The sequence below is a fragment of the Panicum hallii genome, chromosome 4 (genome assembly GCF_002211085.1).
Source record: "Panicum hallii strain FIL2 chromosome 4, PHallii_v3.1, whole genome shotgun sequence".
Taxonomy (NCBI): Eukaryota; Viridiplantae; Streptophyta; class Magnoliopsida; order Poales; family Poaceae; genus Panicum; species Panicum hallii.
The window spans coordinates 9,262,299-9,281,197 of record NC_038045.1 but is presented as its reverse complement, the minus strand read 5'-3'; the positions used below and the strand labels follow the sequence as shown (position 1 = coordinate 9,281,197).

General features: G+C 50.3%; 2 protein-coding genes across 2 annotated transcripts; one reads left to right on the top strand and one right to left on the bottom strand.

Moving 5' to 3' along the window:
* Positions 1–1,444: 1,444 nt before the first annotated feature.
* LOC112891145 (CBL-interacting protein kinase 25-like) lies at positions 1,445–3,358 on the bottom strand. Its single transcript, XM_025958077.1, has one exon. It carries the CDS (start codon positions 3,186–3,188, stop codon positions 1,719–1,721), a length of 1,470 nt encoding a protein of 489 aa, XP_025813862.1. The 5' UTR covers positions 3,189–3,358; the 3' UTR covers positions 1,445–1,718.
* A 9,275-nt stretch (positions 3,359–12,633) lies between these two features.
* Positions 12,634–15,944, top strand: LOC112888617 (calmodulin-binding receptor kinase CaMRLK-like). The gene is made up of 2 exons (XM_025954882.1): positions 12,634–14,393; positions 14,719–15,944. Exons 1-2 carry the CDS (start codon positions 12,806–12,808, stop codon positions 15,375–15,377), a joined length of 2,247 nt encoding a protein of 748 aa, XP_025810667.1. The 5' UTR covers positions 12,634–12,805; the 3' UTR covers positions 15,378–15,944.
* The last annotated feature ends 2,955 nt before the right edge of the window (positions 15,945–18,899 follow it).

The window sequence follows — 18,899 nt, the reverse complement described above, 5'->3', positions numbered from 1 at the left end:
AGGGAAAGTTTATCTGTATTCACAAAATGTCTCTCTCACTGGTTGTAATGGGCGTCATGTTTTCTGTCAACCACATATTTTCAGAGATTATACTTTCCTTGGGTGTCTGTCGTTGTTGATCTCATGGGTTTCCTTTGTCTCTATCATCCACTTTTGCAAGTGCTCCACTAATTAAAGGGAAGTGAAAAACAAGTGAAAAGATTGATGTATCAGCATGTGCTTCACAATACTAAAAGGCCATGAAAAATGAGCTTAGTCCTTTTAACAAGGAACCTTAAAATGAATGCATATGATCATTTATGTATGCAGCATGATTGACAATTCAGCTACAAAAGAAAATTTGCATCGACTCACTGAAGCATGATTCACAATATTTCCAGGAAATGCGATGCAAATTTCTGTTAGCTGAAAGCCTGCAACAGAGACACATGACCTTCTCAAAACCATTATTGTTGCGAAATTTACCGAGGCATATGAAAAATATGTCGTGAGCAACTTTTGCTGCTTTTTCTTAAGCGTCAGTGGGACGTGGATGGGCCTATAAAGTTTAAATAGTTGTTTGGACATGTGGCTCAACTGAAACGAAGAACCATTGGTTGGTAGACCTGCTGAATAATATGGGGCAGCAGTGCTGGCGTTTCTAGCAATATCCGTATGAGTCATTAAAATATGCCAATCAGCTACCAATTCGTAACAAGAGAATGAGTAGTTTAGCCAACATACGTCTACACTTTGTACTTACACTTCAAACAGGGTAGCAGTGAAGAATCTTACGTTCCTTTCTTCGTAGGAACTAGAACATCGCTGTTTTGACTCATCTGCAAGGAAGAACCTACCAAGTTCAGAAAGTTTCAAGAGAACAGATTGTGGTTCAGGTTGAATGGCAACGGAACGGACCTGGTAATGTAGGAAAAGAAGGCTACAAGAAAAAAAAAGATTTGGTTTTTGTGAGGAACTATAACATACTGCACTTTTGGCTGCATACTGGAAAACAGCATCACTTTTGGTAGCATTTTGGAAAACACAGCCAGTCACTTTCAGCAAGTTTCAGAGAGCAAGGTGTGGATATGTTTGAAGCCTACCAATTCAGTCACTTTAGATAATAACACCGTCGGATGATAGAGCCATCAAATAAAGATTCCCTGAAGGAAGTGCAATATATATTTTGATGGTAAACAGGAAAAGAAAAGTAGATAGCGAGAAAACTTTCAAAAACTGCAAACGGAACATAACTTCTAATTCGCATAGATTCCTGGTGAACTAAAAAGTTTCATACCATAGTGTTGTCATAACTCATAAACAGTTTTCATACGCTTAACATCTCTGTGCTTGTAGTCCAATGTGCAGGAAACTAACAACACAATGAATCTTTTGTGAGAACATCATCATGCTGTAAACTAAGAAAAGATGTTTGTTTGTACTACCATCAAGCGAGAACTGAATAGGGACACCAAATCAATCTTTAGTAAAAGAACAAGTGCACTAACAATAGATGACTACATTTTCCAAAACCAAAGCACAAAGATGAGAAGTGTATACACCCTAGATGAGAAGGGACATACCTAGAATTTAGCTACCTAACACAACAACAGTTGCATGATACACCCTTGACACACCACTAAGGCATTAACACGGTCAAAACTCCTAGAACATACTACCAAACTGTTGAAATAAAATTAAAGATACATGAGCCACGCCCTGATGCTGGATTCCACCGATCATCCGGAGTTGGAGGCAATGGGCTCGCCTCCCTCCGGCAACCCGTCCACGAGGCCACGTAGGCCGGGCTTGAGCTCATTGTTGCAGAACTGCCGGTACCCTGCGGTGTCGCCGGCTTTCTTGCACACCTTGACCATGACGAGCTCTGGCGTGAGCTCGAAGATCTTGGCGGAGACAAGCAACGCGCCCCTATTCCCGTTCCCTTCGATGCTCACCTGGTACTCCTTGGTGCGCGCCGTGAAGCTGACGTGCCCGGCGATCTCCTCCAGCTTGGAGATGATCTTGGACACGGGCGCGGCGGACACGAGGCGCATCTGCTCGCCCGGTTCGTCGAAAAGCCCGGTCAGGTTGAGGCTCGGCGAGGACGCGATGATGTCGAACGCGTTCAGGCTTCTCGGCCGGCGTATGCGCGGGGAGCCCTGGACGGCGGCGCTGCCAGTACTCTCGAGCGTGGTCAGCGATGGCGCCGAGACCGAGGTGGGCATGCGGCTGCCGCAGCCACGTTGCTGCGTGCGCGCCACCGGGGAGGACGGATCCTCCGACGACGCCATTGATACGGTGGAGTCGTCGTCTGAGTCGGAGTCGGAGTCGCGCTGCTCGGGCTCGCTGAGGCTCCGTGGGATCTCCTTGAATCCCTTCTTGAACCACGTATTCTCCTTGATCTGCGGTATGGTGATTCGTCGCGCCGGGTCAGGGCATAGGAGGCGGCGAACGAGGCGGACGAGGCCGGGGCTGAACCACGGCGGGCAGTGGTAGTCGCAGCGGCGGACCATGTGGTAGAGGCTGGTGTCCTTCTGGTTGAAGGGGTAGCGGCCGGCGGCGAGGGCGAAGAGGACGACGCCGCAGGCCCAGACGTCGGCCCTGGCACCGTCGTAGCCGCGGCGCAGGAAGACCTCGGGCGCGATGAACATGGGCGTCCCGCAGACGGTGTGAAGCAGCGCCTCCCGCTGCGCCGTGTCGGCGAGCGCGGAGAGCCCGAAGTCGGCGACCTTGATGTTGCCCGCGACGTCGACGAGGATGTTGTCGGGCTTGATGTCGCGGTGGTACACCCCGAGGGAGTGGCAGTAGTCGAGCGCGGACACCAGCTGCTGGAACACGCGGCGCGCGGGGGCCTCGCCGACGCCGCGGCCCGCGCGGTGGACGAGGTAGGCGTCGAGGGAGCCGCCGCCGACGAACTCCATGACGACGAAGATGCTCCGGCGGGTGGCCATCACCTCGTGGATGCGCACGACGTGGGGGTGGCGCACGCGGCGCATGATGTCGATCTCGCGCATGACCTGCCGCTGCACGGCGCCGGAGCGGGCCAGGTGGTCCTTGTCCATGATCTTGATGGCCACCTCCTCGCCGGTCTCCACGTTCCGCGCGTGGTGCACCTTAGCGAAGCTGCCCCTGCCGAGCAGCTTGCCCAGCTCGTACCGCCCCATGAGCAGGGGCGGGATCTTCGTCCCCGCCATGCCCGCCGTCGCCATGGCCGCCGCCGGCGGCGAGAACGCTGGGCGTGTATCAGGACCTCTTTTGTTCTGTTGCGGGCGGCCTAAGATGGCATCGGGAAGGAAAGGCGTTAAAATATGTGGAGGGGAGGAGGCGGCCGTGGCTAGGGCGAACGGGACTCCCTCCGGCGGGTCGGCCGGTCGGGTCTGGTGCGCCCCTCGCGTAGAGTTCACCCATTCCACGGCGGGCGTGTCGTTTGGATCCGGAGTAGGGGCAGTTGGGTAATTCGAGGGTTGGATTTCGGTGCCTATTCTAAATTCCTAATCGTGTTTGCACTCAATCTAAATTAGAATCAGGCTCTATTCACGCGTAATCGCAACTAAAACAATCTGTGTACATGAGCCAACAGGTGTTTACAGTCAGGTCTCGAAAAGTAATAAATGTATATAAATGTTGTACAATCGGGTTCTACCTCGGCTGTCGAAAACAACCCAAGAACCGAAAATCAAATATAATAATTCTACAGCAGATTGTAGCGCTATGAACCTACTGGAATAGTAATTCTGTTTAGACTACAGGATGTACATACCTTTGTTAAAATAAGTAATAATCGAGGTATGATCATATATAATTATAGTAATAAATATTTTAAACAGAAGCGCGTCTCAATTTTATGTATTAAATATAACTACATGAAAATATTTCAAATATAAATCTTAATTCTATGAAAAAGATATGCTAATAGAGTAATCTTGGTCAAAGACTTGTCCTAACGAAACAAACTATGTCTTATAATTTTTGAAGAAGTACCTAATTACAGTATGCTAATAAACGATCAACAATATAGTAGGGAATTTTTCCATTTGACACCATCTAGATACTGAAATGATTAGAGGAACTTTAAGCAAACAAGGGTTAAAAATGAATACCTATCCTGGAAATCAGGATGTTAGAGAGATGGTTCAGATCCTATCCTTGAATATAATGTAGTAGTAACAACAATACAACGATGTTTTCATTCCCAAGACGGCTTTACATTGTCACTATTTATAAGAAGGGCAGCTACTCACTTAAGCAAACTACATTAGTGCCGATAACAACGAAAACGTCCTTTGAATATGGGGAAAACCCATCATAAACCATAATGGTGGTCTCACCGTTCCCATCCGACCCTTAGATCCTCAATGTCCTTCTGTCTCTAGTCATTCTTTGTTGTTTTGGGAACCTTTGATCTTTGGGAGCCATGCATCTAGCAAAGGCCGTCAGATCCGGGATCACGGAACTGCTTACATGGCATAGATATTTCTAGAATAAGCGACGGGGCATATTCCATACTTTAGACCTGTTGTAATATATTTGGATATAAGTAGAACTTGTCGGTATAGAAGGAAACTACTCAGTACGACCAGGGTAGGACTACTACGCTCGTACTTAACCAGGACACCCACTACACCGAAGCCACTCAATTTCGTCAGCCAGATGTAATTTCGTCGGCCAAAAACAAACCGACGAAAATAACTCGCTTATTTCGTCGGCCAACACAAGCCGATGAAATTAGGACTTGTTTTCGTCGGCCCAGCGCAGACTGACGAAAAAAGGTTCATATTTTCGTCGGCTAGGCCCTGGCCGACGAAACAAAGAGCATATTTTCGTCGGCCTGCCCTAGGCCGATGAAAATAGACCCAATTTCGTCGGCCCGCTCAGGCCGACGAAAATATAGGTACCCTAATAGGGCGATTTGGATGTCGTTCTAGGCCCGCATGCACAGCACTTCGTTCGCCGCCCCCGCCCCCGCGCCCCGCCGCCACCGCCCCCGGCCCAGCGCCCTGCCACCACCACCACGGCCCCCTGCCGCCCCCCACCCCCCCCCCCCGCCGCCTCGCGCCCCTCTGCCCCGCGGGCCCCGCGGGGCTCTGCCTCTGCCCCGCGGGCCCCCGCGCGGCTCTACCCGCGGCCGCACGCACGTCTGCCCCGTGGCCTTGTAGCCCTAAGCTGCGCCGCCCCGAGGCCCGCCGCCGCCCCCGAGGCCCCACGCCGTGCCCCCGTGGCCCCCTGCCGCCCCGCAGGCCCCCGCCGCCGCCCCCGAGGCTCCACGCCGTTCCCCCGCGGCCCGCCACCGCCCCCGAGTCCCCACGCCGTGCCTCCGCGGCCTGCTGCCGCCCAGCAGGCCCCCGCCACAGTCCCCGAGGCCCCATGTCGTGCCCCCGCGGCCTACCGCCCCCGCGGCCCACCACAGCCCACATGTGGATGTCGCTGCCTTATACTCAAGCGGGGGAGGGAAGAAACATGGCAGGTTTAGCATGTTGAATGGCGTTATTGATACAAGTGGTGCTTTGAGTGAGGCAAGGTGTTCTCAGTCCTCTCAGAATTCTTGGGGCTACCAACGGAAAAGTGAAAGGGAAAGTCGACTGCAGGAGGAGATAAGGCAGTATAGAGAGGCGATGCAGAGGCAAAAGGAGTGGGCAAGGTAACAACACGAGTACATACAAGGTTTTTTCGCTCAGCAACGACAGATTCAGATACTATGCAAGTTTGATATTTTTTCAAGTCCTTGTGCACTTTTCATTGCTATAAGATACTTGATCTACTATCGTTTTTTTAGAAAATGCTAGCGGCTACCCTTGGCTCACAATTTAATTTGCCACATCTTCCTTCGCCTCCTCCTCCACCGCCGACTTTTGTACCATATGTGCATCTACCATCTCCACAAGTGGTAATTATATCGTATAACTAGCAATGCTCAAATTTTCTTATATATACATACTAAATAGATTTAACTTTGTCTATAATCAGGGTTCGACGAGTACTCATCCTCGAGGAGTTTCTGCCAGCCCGTCCACGCCACCATCGACAGCGCGTAACATTTCTGGAGGTGACTGCGGCAGCGGACATAATATTACCCCTCCTTGATTTGTGTTTTCGCGTTTCGTTGACATGTATATGTCATTTAGACTATGGATTTCATGATTGTACTTATTAGATGTATTTGATGATTGTGTGATGATGTATTTCATAATTCTGCTTATGGAAATGTTAAGTAACTGCTTATGGATGATTGCGTTTCATAACTGCTATTACATGCAGCTGTTTTTAGCAGGATCCCAGTATTTTCGTCGGCTCCGAGCCGATGAAAATACGATAATGATTTTCGTCGGCCTGGCTAGCCAACGAAAAGACTTGACCTATTTTCATCGGCCAGCAGAGCCGACGAAAATATTTCCATTATTTTCGTCGGCCGACGAAAATAGCGTTATTTTCGTCGGCAACCCACGAAAAAGCGCTTATTTTCGTCTATTTTATTCCATCGGCCTAATTTCATCGGCCGACCGACAAAAATAGCTATTTTCGACAGCTTTACGTCTATTTTCGTCGGTTTCTGGCCGATGAAATTACACTATTTTCCTGTAGTGAACTGTAACCCTATCCCCACAGTATATAAGGGCGGGCAGGGACCCCCTTCAAAGCGTAACCAATCACATGCAAAATAAACCACTTAGGGTATTATGCAATTCGCGGCCTCAACCTATCTAAATTTCTAAATTTTATGTTGCTAGCACTTTTGAGTTCTTAATCTTGACAATACCCTACCTATAAATCCACCACCTCGAGATATCTCTCGATGGCAGTAAAACACCGATAAAGACCCTTGCAATCCTCACTTATCTTGGCTAGTCGATATCCATGACTCTTTTGGTATTCTAGTAGTGAAAGTGGATGAACGCTCGAGTCTTCAGCAATGCTTTGCTCAAACTTTCTCGACATTCATAGAAGGGAGTAGTCTTGAGTGAGGCCGTGAGACCTCCTTGGAATGTTAAAGGATTAGCCCTCCAGTTGGGCAAAGGGGGATGAATTTTAAGCTATTCCAAGCATCCTCTCTTCACGTTCATATATGCATGTTTGACCAATATGAGGAGACAATCTTGGAGATGCCTTATGTTGCATATGTACTCACTTTGAACGAAAAAGTGGAGGATAAAGAGGCTAGCATGCAAGAGTGTAACATGAAATATTTCCAACGGATAGCAAATGGAAACAGAGAAAACCTGAATCTTTCATTGAGATCAGGAGCACTATGTGATAAAAGATTCAAAACACTAGAAAAGATAGATTTTAATTCCTCCCTCAACAATCGTGTTTTTTCATCAATGTCCCCATATTCCACTAAGTTCGTGACTTGACTTACTTCCGCCAACAATCCATAATGCCATAAATAACCTCACAACCAGTTTCTAACCACTGATTTGGACCATGTCATACCCACCTTTACTACCAAGTTAGCCAAGTGACTTGGAAATGGGCTAGGGATAAGCCGAGCTACAACTTGGCCTCAAACAAGTAGAACTTAGCTACTTCACAACCTCACTTCCTCGATCTCCCCCCAAACAAAAATAGACGGATCAGCTCGTCTTCTCCCTCTTGGACTCACCATCTCACCTCTCTCTCTCTGTCTCTCCTTCCCCCCTCCTCTCCCCCCTAGAAAATACATGTGCTCAAGGGGCGCTCATATTGATTGTGGAGCGTGACGTCATCGAGATGAGGGATTGAAATCCTAGAGTAGTGATTTCATAGCGAATTTCAATGGTGATAATCTAGGTCTAGGATTCTGTAGTGTTGAAAAGATCATGTTCCATGCCTCAGACATAGTCCACACACTTAAGCACCTCAGGTGTAGTCTCTAGTTAGAGATTAAAAAGTGTTTTCATGCGAAATTGCACTCCGTACTTTGCGCACAATCAATGCACTTAAGCAGCTCATGTGTAGTCTCCTACCAGAGATTATAACCAAGAATTGAAAGCCCCCACTAGAAAGAAGCTGGACAAATAAAAATGACATAAAGAGGATAGACGAAAAAACTAGGGTTGGAAAAGTTGTGTAGAGGAAAAAGATAAAAATAGGTAAATTGATAGATCTATTGGGGTGATTCAATTGATGTCCGCGGCTCCACCCCTTCACTATTCATTGGGGGCATCATGGACTTTTTTTATCAAGAATTATATGCTATCTATTCCTTAAGCTGAATAGAACTCTTTTGTAATGTAGTTTATTAGTCAAATACTCCTAAATATATGGAATTGTCCAACTAGGTAAGCCTCCCATGTAGGGGATGCATCCAACATACCTTAAACAAGTTGTATTCAGAAAAATATAGCAAGAGAACAAATGAAAAAGGAAAGAAATCCAAAACTTATTAGTATGAATACAGGAAGGTCCAACATGTTTGAAGAGCCAAGCATTGGAATATCGCTAGTCGATTATGAAATACCAAATTTTTTAGCATCACTTGGGAAATATGTGCACCAAATGGTATGGATGCTTGGCCGGATTATTGAGCTTGTATGACTCATCATGAGTGGATAGAAGTTGCTCAAAGGTTGGCTTGTTTTCTCTCTACTATTCTTCTTGCTTTCCCCTATTGGTTTGATCATCTTGTCTCCATCCCCCCCCCCTCCGCCTCTCATCATAGAAGCATTCAAGACAATCTTGATCAACTCTTTTTTCCATCAGGTCCTTCTCACGCAAGTATCACTTCCCTTTTTAAGTTCTTGTGCTCCTCCAAGAGTCTAGGGCTTTCCTTGTCGATGATCACATTCTTCCCTTTAGATACTTGATCTGGCCAAACATTTTTTGTCTCGAAGACTGATGGTATTAATAGGCGATGATATCTTAATTTTGTTTTGATGTGTAGCAATAATCAAAGATCTTATCACACTTAGCCACATCAAATGTAAACATATCTCTTCATGCCAATTTTTGATGTTGGTTAAAGTACAACAAATGAATGATTTAATTAGAATTGGAAGCCAAACCCAATAATTTATATATAGATCGCTGTTGTCATCATAAAATATTCATATTCATATTCATATTCACATCCAATCTAATCTTGTAAAATGGAAACTAGTTTTATCATTGATTTTGTTCGGATTCTTAGCTTATCTGGCTCGTCTTTCATTAGACATAGCTTTCTGCACGACTTGACTAATACGAAAAAAAAAGCATGTTCTTTTTCATGCACTGACTTTTACTGTTAGAATTTTGTTGCATTAAACCTGCTACTTAGCCATTTGCTTGTATTCAAACAGCAGAAGAATAAATTTAAATTTTGCAGTTGGTTGCTTAATTTTGTCTAGTTGGCATTCTTTGTATTCAGTGCCATGTCTGGCAGACTAGTGGCAAGCAAGTAACAAGCTGTCCCGCATCTTTGTTTTACACCATTCCTAGTCATGGCAACGGACCAACGGGCAGCCCATCAGCTATACTCGAACGAATTATTGTGATTTCCGACTCAAAATAGAAGAATTATTGAGACTCCAACTCACCATGATTCATGATTGGGTTTCATTATTCAAGTAAATAAAATAGAGTCCAGTGATAGGAAGAACCAACCAAGAACTAGATAGTAGCAAGGCCATAGGCTACCATCACGACACGACGTAGGGGCGCACGTAGAACCTCTTATGTATGCCACCCGGCCCCCCTGCAGCTGACGGCTGTGGGCAGTGGACTGGACTTTGGAGCTAGGCACCAGCTGGGAGCTAGTGTGCGTGCTGATTGCTCGAGTGAGAGAGGAAGGAGGCGGAATCTTCTTCTCTGGGAACCAGGTGTCCTGCCATGTCGTTTTCTCCTGAGCCTGGGAACGTAGCCGGACGGGGTGGGTTGACTGTTGACCGGCTCAGATCACTGACTAGGAGTACACACGGCATGTTTTTTTTCTTTTTTTTTTTGGAGACGAGGCCAGGAGTACTCACGGCAGGTTGGGAGGCAGCAGCTGCCTTGCCTTGCGTGCCTGCTTCGAGTAAAACCAGAACGCGCGGCCGGGAAACAGGGCAAGCTCGCCACGCCCGCGCGCAGGACGACGGTGCGGTGGAGACTGGGGACAGCGCGCGCATTAGGATGCTAAAACAAGAGCATTGCGGTACACACGGCATTTCGGTTGTTAGTCATATATGCATTGCTTCAAGCACATTAGGATTTAGGCTGACGGCCAGACGGTGCGTTGCGTTTCGATCAAGAAATAAAACAAGAGCAAGGATAGGCTGACGGTGGCATTCGGCGGTGTGTGTACTTGTGGAGAAGAACACTGGAAAACTGGAACGATCTATCTAATGCCGATCAACAGAACAAAAGAATACTAGTAGTAGTAGCTAAGCTAAGATACGAAACGCTAGGTCAGGTCCAATGTGGCGCGAGGCAGGGCAGGCAACCCCAAGCAACCGGGCGGAAGCAGGGCGTGTACGTCTCTGCACTGCAGAAGGGTAACGGAGAGGGCAGTGGGCACGTGCACGCCGCTAGCGCCGCGCGCCCCCTGCCCTCCGCCGGATGCTGCTGCTCGTGTGCCGCCGCGAGAGCCCCGTGCGATCCGGACCGGCTTTTACCGCCCTTTTCCGCGCTCGCTGTGCCGCCTGCCGGCCGGCCACTTGCGCGGCTGCCCCGCCCGCCGTTGTCCGCCGCCTGTTATGGGCCGCGTTCGCCGACGTCGCTCGCCGTGCAGGTCTACGCTGCGGCCCAAGCAGCTTTGCTCTTTTAGCCCATGCCGTGTGTCCGAGCGATCCGGGTCCCGTTTCGAAGGAGGTCGAAGCACGCTGACCTGCGTGGCAGCGAGACCCTGAGCTCTCGAACACAACGGGCAAGGCTTAATAATGGTACAATGCTTAGCGTCAGGGCTAAGAAACAATAATTCCATTCACCATTCACCAGGTGAAGACCAAATGAGTGCGCCCAGTGGACGGGTCTCAAAAGAGGATCCTTGTCACCTCTAATGGCATCATATATAATTTACATGCGAGGTAAGGTTAACTTTCCAGTAGAGCTGACGCCATCATCTACACTATGTAGCACGGCGCTGTCAGGTAATCGATTATAGCCTCAACGGTTAGGTATGTCGGGTTCTTGTTCTTAAGTCCGGACTGTATGTATGTACTGCCTAGTGTCTTGTAGCACTCAATTCAGGAAAATTTTGCAACAGTTTCATCTTCCTATTCTACTTGCAGATAGGACTGGTTTCATGCTACTCAGGTGCCTTGGGTTTCTCTTGGAATGCCCAAGTACATGTATATACTACCTCTACTCTTAAATTTATAATGTTTACGCCAAGCAAGTTTGTTCATTTTTAATGAAATTATGTTGTTCTAAACGACCTATGTTTGAGAACCGAGGTAGTACTATATTTGAGAACCTGTAGTACTACCTATCTACTACTACTACGGCATTACATAATAACTTCCAAAGCGAAACTAATCATCAGGGTCACCATTCGCTAAGTGTTATACTTCAATTTATATGTTCTTTCACGATCACAAGGTACATGCTTCAATAATTATTTTGATCCACAATTGAAAGGATATTCACCAAAGATCCATCCCTTTTGGACTACCACTAGAATTTTCACAGAAGTAGTTTCTATTTACTACTCCCTCCGTTTTAATTTATATCTCAAGTTAAACTTCTTTAGTTTTAAATAAGTTTATAAAAGAATATAAAAATATCTATAGAACCAAAGTAGTTTCACTACCTAGATAATAAAACATATGTTTTTTGTGCAAACCATAAAATGTATGTTGATTGTACATTTATTTGATATTATAGATGTGTTGATTCAAGTTAGACAAGTTTGATTAGCGTGGCGCATAACAAACTAAAACAATCTATAACTTAAAACAGGCGCGCGCGGAGAGAGAGAGAGAGGGAGGGAGGGAGGGAGAGAGAGAGAGAGTAGATTTTACTAATAAGGCTTTGAGTTAATAGTAGGAACTAATATACAGCACAAAGTAAGCTAGGCCCAGTATAGTGCACGCTACTTGAATCAACTACGAAAGCGCGTTCCAGTTACTTGAGTAGAAAAAGGCAGGGGCCGATTCAGCCATTTGTCAGAAGTGGCAAAGATAGCCGTTTGTGTAAAGAGAAACATCATTACTCACTTTAGATCGTAAAAGAAGAGAATAAGATATGGGAGATGACCATGTATGAGCTGCTTGTGTGCAAATTTATTCAACCCCCCCCCCCAATCTTTAAGACAAGATAAAATAGTCTTGCAAAATTATGCTTCTCCGTTAGGATAACTCTTTGCTAAGGGTGCGTAGAATATGATGCACTTTTTGTATTTTATTAGAACAAACATCTAATAGTTCCTTTGGTTTATTTAGCAAAAATAAACACCTAATAGTTCCGAGCGCTTTTCTTCTACCTCCTTGATTCAAATCGTGTGATGCTAGAGGTTCAAGTTTATATGTCCCGATTCTTCCACGATGAAGCAATTCCAAGAAGCTCAGTGATGGCACGATGAAACTGCAAACTAAAAATACTTTGTATTTCATCGAAAATTAATTCGTCAAGCAATAGGGCAACAAGATCTTTTTACTAATCCAAAAGGAGCCCCGAGTTTACTGAGGGTGATTGTGGAAGTCACCGTCTGCTGGGAGCACTTCAACCGGTTTTATTGTACAATTAAACGGGTTTTTTTTGTCACCTGCTCAGCCCCCGCCGGTTAGAAAACACACAACCTGACAAACATGTCCATTAGATACCCTATGTTATTATTGTCCGAACTTCAGAGATTTCAGTGATGCTAGTAAACCGAAACGAAAAGAACAACCCCAGACAAGTAGGAACACCAGAACCATCTGTACCCTGACTCCTCCCCTACGAGAAGGCTACAATGGGAAACCAACAACTCCTCACTTGCATGTTTCAAGCACACACACAAGAGGATTCAATGCGCAAAGGCGAGCAGCAGATGGTATTAAACCACCTCATCCTTCCTCACTTGCACAGCCGCCGCACTATTCCATTTCCATCCCCTCCTCCGCCGTACTCCGACCAGCTTCCCCTGTTGCCTCTCTTCAATGCTACCCCAGCTCGAATCCCCTCCATGACACGCAGCTCAACACGTCGCGCTCCTCCGATGCCACTCCACGTCCGCCCCACCCTCCTCCTCCTCCTCCTGGTCCTCCTCTTGGCCACCTCGCTTCCCGCCTCCTCGTCGGACCCCTCGTCATGCGCAGGCCGCGACGACGCGGCCGCCATCGCCGCCGCGTTCCGGCACGTGCGCAACTTCCGCCCGCCCCGCGTGAGGGCATGCCAGCCGGTCCGGGAGCTACGCCTGCCGTCGCGGAACCTCACGGGCGCCGTCTCGTGGGCGGCGCTGGCCAACCTCTCCGCGCTCGCCGCGCTCGACCTCTCCGGGAACGCGCTCCAGGGCGCCATCCCGGGCGGCTTCTGGCGCGCGCCGTCGCTCCGCGCGGTCGACGTCTCCCGCAACCAGCTCGGCGGCGCGCTCCGGGTGGAGCGCGCCCCGCGGCTCCTGTCGCTCAACGTGTCGCGCAACCGCTTCACCGGCGTCGAGGGCGTGGAAGCGCTCTCGGGGCTCGTCGCGCTTGACGTGTCGACCAATAGGATCCGGGCGGTGCCGCGGGGGCTGCGCCGGCTGGCGCGGGTGGAGCAGCTCGACCTGTCCGGGAACGCGATGCAGGGGAGGTTCCCCGGCGACCTGCCGCCGCTCGGTGGGATACGTTCGTTGAACCTCTCGTACAATAAGTTCTCCGGCGTGGTCGATTCCGGCACCGTCAAGAAGTTCGGCCACTCGGCGTTTGTCCACGCGGGGAATGCGTCACTGGTGTTCTCGGAGAACTCGACGGCAACGCCGCGGCGTCCGTCGCCGTCGCCTCCTCATGGGAAAAGAAAACAGGGCGGTTCCGGCGGGACGACGACGGAAAGGAAGGCGACGTGGAGGAGCAAGAGGGGGCGGCATCTGAGCGTCGTGGCAGTGGCGGCGATGTGCGGGGTGGCGTCCCTGGCCATGCTGCTCTGCCTGGTCGGGTGCGTGGCGTGCGGCGTGCTGAGGAGCAGAAAGAAGGGAGGAGAAGGCGACGAGGAGAGGAAGAAGAAGCCGCAGTGGGGCGACGAGGACGAGGAGGAGGACGTGGTGATGGCGGCGGCCAAGGGCGCGGCGGCGGCGCCGGTGGTGCTGTTCGAGCGGCCGCTGATGCAGCTCACGCTGGCCGACCTGGCCGCGGCCACGTCCGGGTTCGGCCGCGAGTCGCAGCTCGCGGAGCGCGGCGGCCGCAGCGGCGCCGCGTACCGCGCCGTGCTCCCCGGCGACCTGCACGTCGTCGTGCGCGTCGTGGAGGGCGCCGTGGCCGGGCTCGGCGAGGACGACAACCCGGCGGCCGCGGCCACCGCGTTCCGGGAGCTCGCGCGCCTCCGGCACCCCAACATTCTTCCACTCCTTGGCTACTGCATTGCAGGTGAGCGCAATTCGATATTGATACTACTTTTACTAGTCTAATTGAAGTTGATAAAACCAACTACTCTTCTTCGAGTTGCTAATGCCAATGTAGAAACTGCCAAAGAAAGTGTGGAAAAGTGTAGCCGCCATGCAATCCATTCTTGCAAAAAAGGAGCCATTGACTTGGTGTTGTTGAGCTGAGACTCGCATAGTTGGAGCAGTTAGGTTAGGTGCACTGCGCTGATGATGAACTTGCAGGCAGCGAAAACACGCTACTGTATGCACTGCAGGCTGAGCGCAAGATTGCAAATTTGAATTTCGAGCGACCTCGTTTATTGGTGCAGGCAAGGAGAAGCTGCTACTGTACGAGTACATGGAGAAGGGCGACCTGCACCGGTGGCTGCACGAGCTGCCAGCGGGGCGGCCCGACATGGACGACATGGGCGGCGGCGACGCCTGGGAGGCGGCGGAGGACAGGCGGTCCGTCTCCGACTGGCCGACCCGGCACCGCATCGCGCTCGGGGTCGCCCGGGGCCTCGCGTTCCTGCACCAGGGGTGGGCCGGGTCGGGGCCGGTGGTGCACGGCCACCTGGTCCCGACCAACGTCCTGCTCGGCGAGGACCTGGAGCCCCGGATCTCGGACTTCGGGCACCCGTCCGCCGGCGGCGAGCACTCGTCGACGCCCGAGGGCGACGTGTACGCGTTCGGGGCGCTGGTGCTGGAGCTGGTGACGGGGCAGGCCGGGTGGGACGAGGCGTCCGTGAGCTGGGCGCGCGGCATCATCCGCGACGGCAAGGCGCTGGACATCGTCGACCCGCGGGTCCGCGACGAGGCCGCGGCCGGGGCGGAGGCGGAGCGGGAGATGGTGGAGTGCCTGCGGGTGGGGTACCTCTGCACGGCGCACTCGCCGGACAAGCGGCCGACGATGCAGCAGGTCGTGGGGGTGCTCAAGGACATCCGCGCCGCTCCCGCCACGCCCGGCGCCCAGACCCAGCCGGCGTGAAGGAAGCCGGGCACGGGCAGCCAGCCATGGCTCCCGATCGAGGAGGCGCAGACGCTGCCGCGTCATCCATGGATCGCGAGCAGCTTTTCTGCTGCTGGTGCTGGTGGTCATCCATCCAGACCTCGTAGTCTGTACGATGTGCATGTAACAGTTTTCCTCGCCGGCGACAGTCCATTTTCTTCCGTGTTGGCATGTTGCAAGCTCGCAACGAACAGCAGCAGTCGTGGCATTAAATTGCAAGGCGCCATGGCCAGACGATGGGTCATCACGCACTGACACTGTCGCCGCAAGCAGCACGAGCAAGCGCTGATGAGTGGATGACTGCCGCTCGCTAGCTGCTGCCTGGGCAGGCAGAGTGCACAGTAATGAGTAGCGCAGGCTTTTGGCCACCGAGATGTGCTGGACAAAGCACACGGAACCAACTGATTTGGGCGTTAGCTATGAGCAGAGAATCCAAGGTTTTCAAAATTTGTTTCGGTCTATTGGGTTGGGGACCTCCTCGGTGAATTTTGCGGAGCATTTACCTTACACGACCAGAAAACAGACCAAAATTTTCGTCCTCTGAAACTACCATTATTTGGGCAAGCTCTGCGTCTTAGCTTGACAATGAAAAGCCACTAAACCTTCTTGCACATCTTTCGGTCTCAAAAACTGAAAGATGTGCAAAATTGTTCATATTGAGTTGACACTGAACAGACATAGAACCTTCCTAGTTCTTGGACATCTTTCAGTGAACTTGAAGCCTCGATGAACTCAGACGACTTTGGCGCGATGAGGTGCGCAAGCGAGCGGGGTCGCTGAACCACTGCATCAGCACAAAGAGCTAGTGGCGTTCTCATGAGCTTCAGAAAGAAATGTGGAAGCAGCTGCCCAGTGGCGTTCATCCAATCCAGACTTGCTTTCCAAGCATGGAGCTGCAGCGGGAGGAGAGGAGGATATCGCTAAAGTAGTGAAAAGAGCGAGGAAACAGGAGTTAGTGGAGGGGAATGTGAGTTTGTTGCGCAAGGCTGCCTGTGCGACTCAGTCAAGCGAGATCTCATCTCATCTCCTCTCGCTCTCGATCGACCTCAGCTCGCTGGGGTTAGTTGGTTGGCTGTGGCCGGGGGGCTCCTTTTGGCGCCTGCCTTTTGGGTTGGTTATAGGACTAGGAAGCCACACGCAAGCAAGAGTCAAAAAAGGCTCTTGTCCCGTTGTGCCAAAGCGTCTTGCTTGCTTGTGGGGACGGAGAGGGGAGCCCGCCAGCCATGGAAGGGGAGGCGTTGGGGGGTCAGCCAAGCCCGCTGCCCCGCTTGGTGCGTAGCGTAGCTTGCAGCACCATGCGACGCTGGCATGCTGGTACCGGCGGCCAGAGTGGCAGCTCCGGCCCTCTCCTCTCGATGGGGGCAGCAGGGACGGCTGTTCAGTTCAGTTGAACAACTACTAGTTGATGCTGACTATGCTATGCACTACCGCAGAAAGTGTGCCAATGTTTATATTTTCCATGGAGAGAGTAAATAGTGGTGGCACTTATAGATGGCCAAATGGGCCGCCCAGCCCAGCATGGCATGGGCCCATCTTGGGATGGCCCATTCGTAGCACGGCCCAGTCTGGCACGGAAACGTTAACGGGCCGTGCCGGGCAGCCCGACATGACGCTACAATGGCCCAAGCACGGCCCATAGGCAAGTCAATCATGCCAGGCCAGCCCAGCGAGCACGACGGGCCGACAACGGCCTGCAAGCCTGTGGGAGGCTTCCGAGCGGCGGCCGGTGGGAGCCCGGAAGGGCAGAGGCGCAGGGCGAGCGGCCAGACAAGCGGCCGCCGGTGGCAGGGCAGGTCGAGCGGCCGAAGCGGCAGCGCTGGGAGGCCGGAGCAGCGGCGACCGGAACGGCGACGAGGGGAGGAGCAGAGGGCGGCGCGGGAAGGCCGCCGGTCACCAGGCAAGGTGTGCGTGAAGAGAGAAGAAAGAGAGAGGGGGCAAGTGGCAGCCGCCGGCTAGGGAGGAGAGAGAGGAAGCTGAAAATTATGGTAGAGAGAGAATAAAGTATATACAACAACTTGTGGGCTGTTAGTGGGCCATTATCGGGTATGACCCTTAGTCGGGCTATGCCCGGGCTGGCACTACGGGAAGGAGTGGCGGCCTAGGCACGGCCCGCTCGATTGTGCCGTGCCGGTCTGAGCACTATAGCAATCGTGCCATGCCATGCCTGGTCCATGCTTCTTCGGGCCGCCCATTTAGTCCAGCCCATCTGGCCATCTACTGTGGCAATTTTGTTGGGCAGGTAGTAGGACCTAGCTTTATTGCTTAGAAACAGGATTATAATCTTTGATGAGGTGGATCTATGAATTTTACTCAGATAAATTTGCAGGTTAATATAATTTACATGGAGTCAACCTAGGATCGTAGGCATTTCGAATACTAGGATCCAGATGACATAACTCGAATTTGGACCACGATGTTCCACTTGGTGAAATCCTATACATATAATAGTAGTCTTGGTGAAAAACTTTGTGTCGATCTGATTGATGCAGGGTTGACGGGTCACTGTTCACAAGTCAAGAAGGTCACGAGCCGCACGGGACAAACCCACCAGTTCGGTGTGCATGCCTGGCACTCCGCGCAGTTCCAAAACTGGCATGCACCTTCTTTCCACACGTTCGGCGCAGCGCAGTGGCTGCAAACTTTGCCGAGTTGCTTTGGCGAGAGCACGCCTGCATACCGGCCGAGGGCCACGGGGCTACGGATGGCAATGGGTATTCGAAATTTAAAATCCAATAGATTTTACTTTATTAAGGGATCAACTTTTAGACCCATAGTTTCGTTAATGGGCAAGAAGTTCTACCCGTTGGATTTATCCCTTTAGATTTATGGCCATAGATTTATTCCTACAATACCTAAACTTGTAAACCCGTGGATTTTTTAAATCTGATGCAATCTAAGTACATACTACCATTTTATTGTGAACTTCTAACAAATTTGATGTTAATACCATCATTTTATTATTATGGACTTGTAACAAACTTGATTTCAATACCTAAATTGTAAATTTATAACAAATTTGTTGATACCATTGCCACTTGAAGTAGTAAACTTGTTACATGTAATTTTATTCCCTCTAGTATCTTTATACAATAAATTATAAACTTATTGCTTATTCTATATTTATGCAAACTATAACTTATTGCTTAGATAAATGTATTGTCTCTCTTAGTTGTTTAAATTGAAGCATAGTCGATAATGAGAAGAATATGCACATATTGATCATTGACAAGCTTCTATCATGGCAATGGTGCAACTAATGCGTAAAGAAATATCCTCGGTCACGGATGACGGATGACCCGTGGGCGACCCGTGGGTACCCGTTAACTCGACGGGTTTGAGTTTGGGCAAAATTTTATACCCATTATGTGTATGAGTTTTCTAATGGATCTAAATAATTTTCGCGGGTACGGGTTTGGAATAGCAAAACCTAGCAAGTTTGTGCCCGTTGCCATCCCTATACACATGCCACAGCCGGAAACGGATCTTCTGCTTTACCGTGCA

Excerpts from the sequence above, each read along its gene's own strand:
- LOC112891145 (XM_025958077.1), bottom strand. The coding sequence starts at position 3,188 with ATGGCGACGGCGGGCATGGCGGGGACGAAGATCCCGCCCCTGCTCATG.
- LOC112888617 (XM_025954882.1), top strand. The coding sequence starts at position 12,806 with ATGGGAAACCAACAACTCCTCACTTGCATGTTTCAAGCACACACACAA. Across the intron at positions 14,394-14,718 it reads CCTTGGCTACTGCATTGCAG|GCAAGGAGAAGCTGCTACTG; the intron begins GTGAGCGCAATT and ends TTATTGGTGCAG.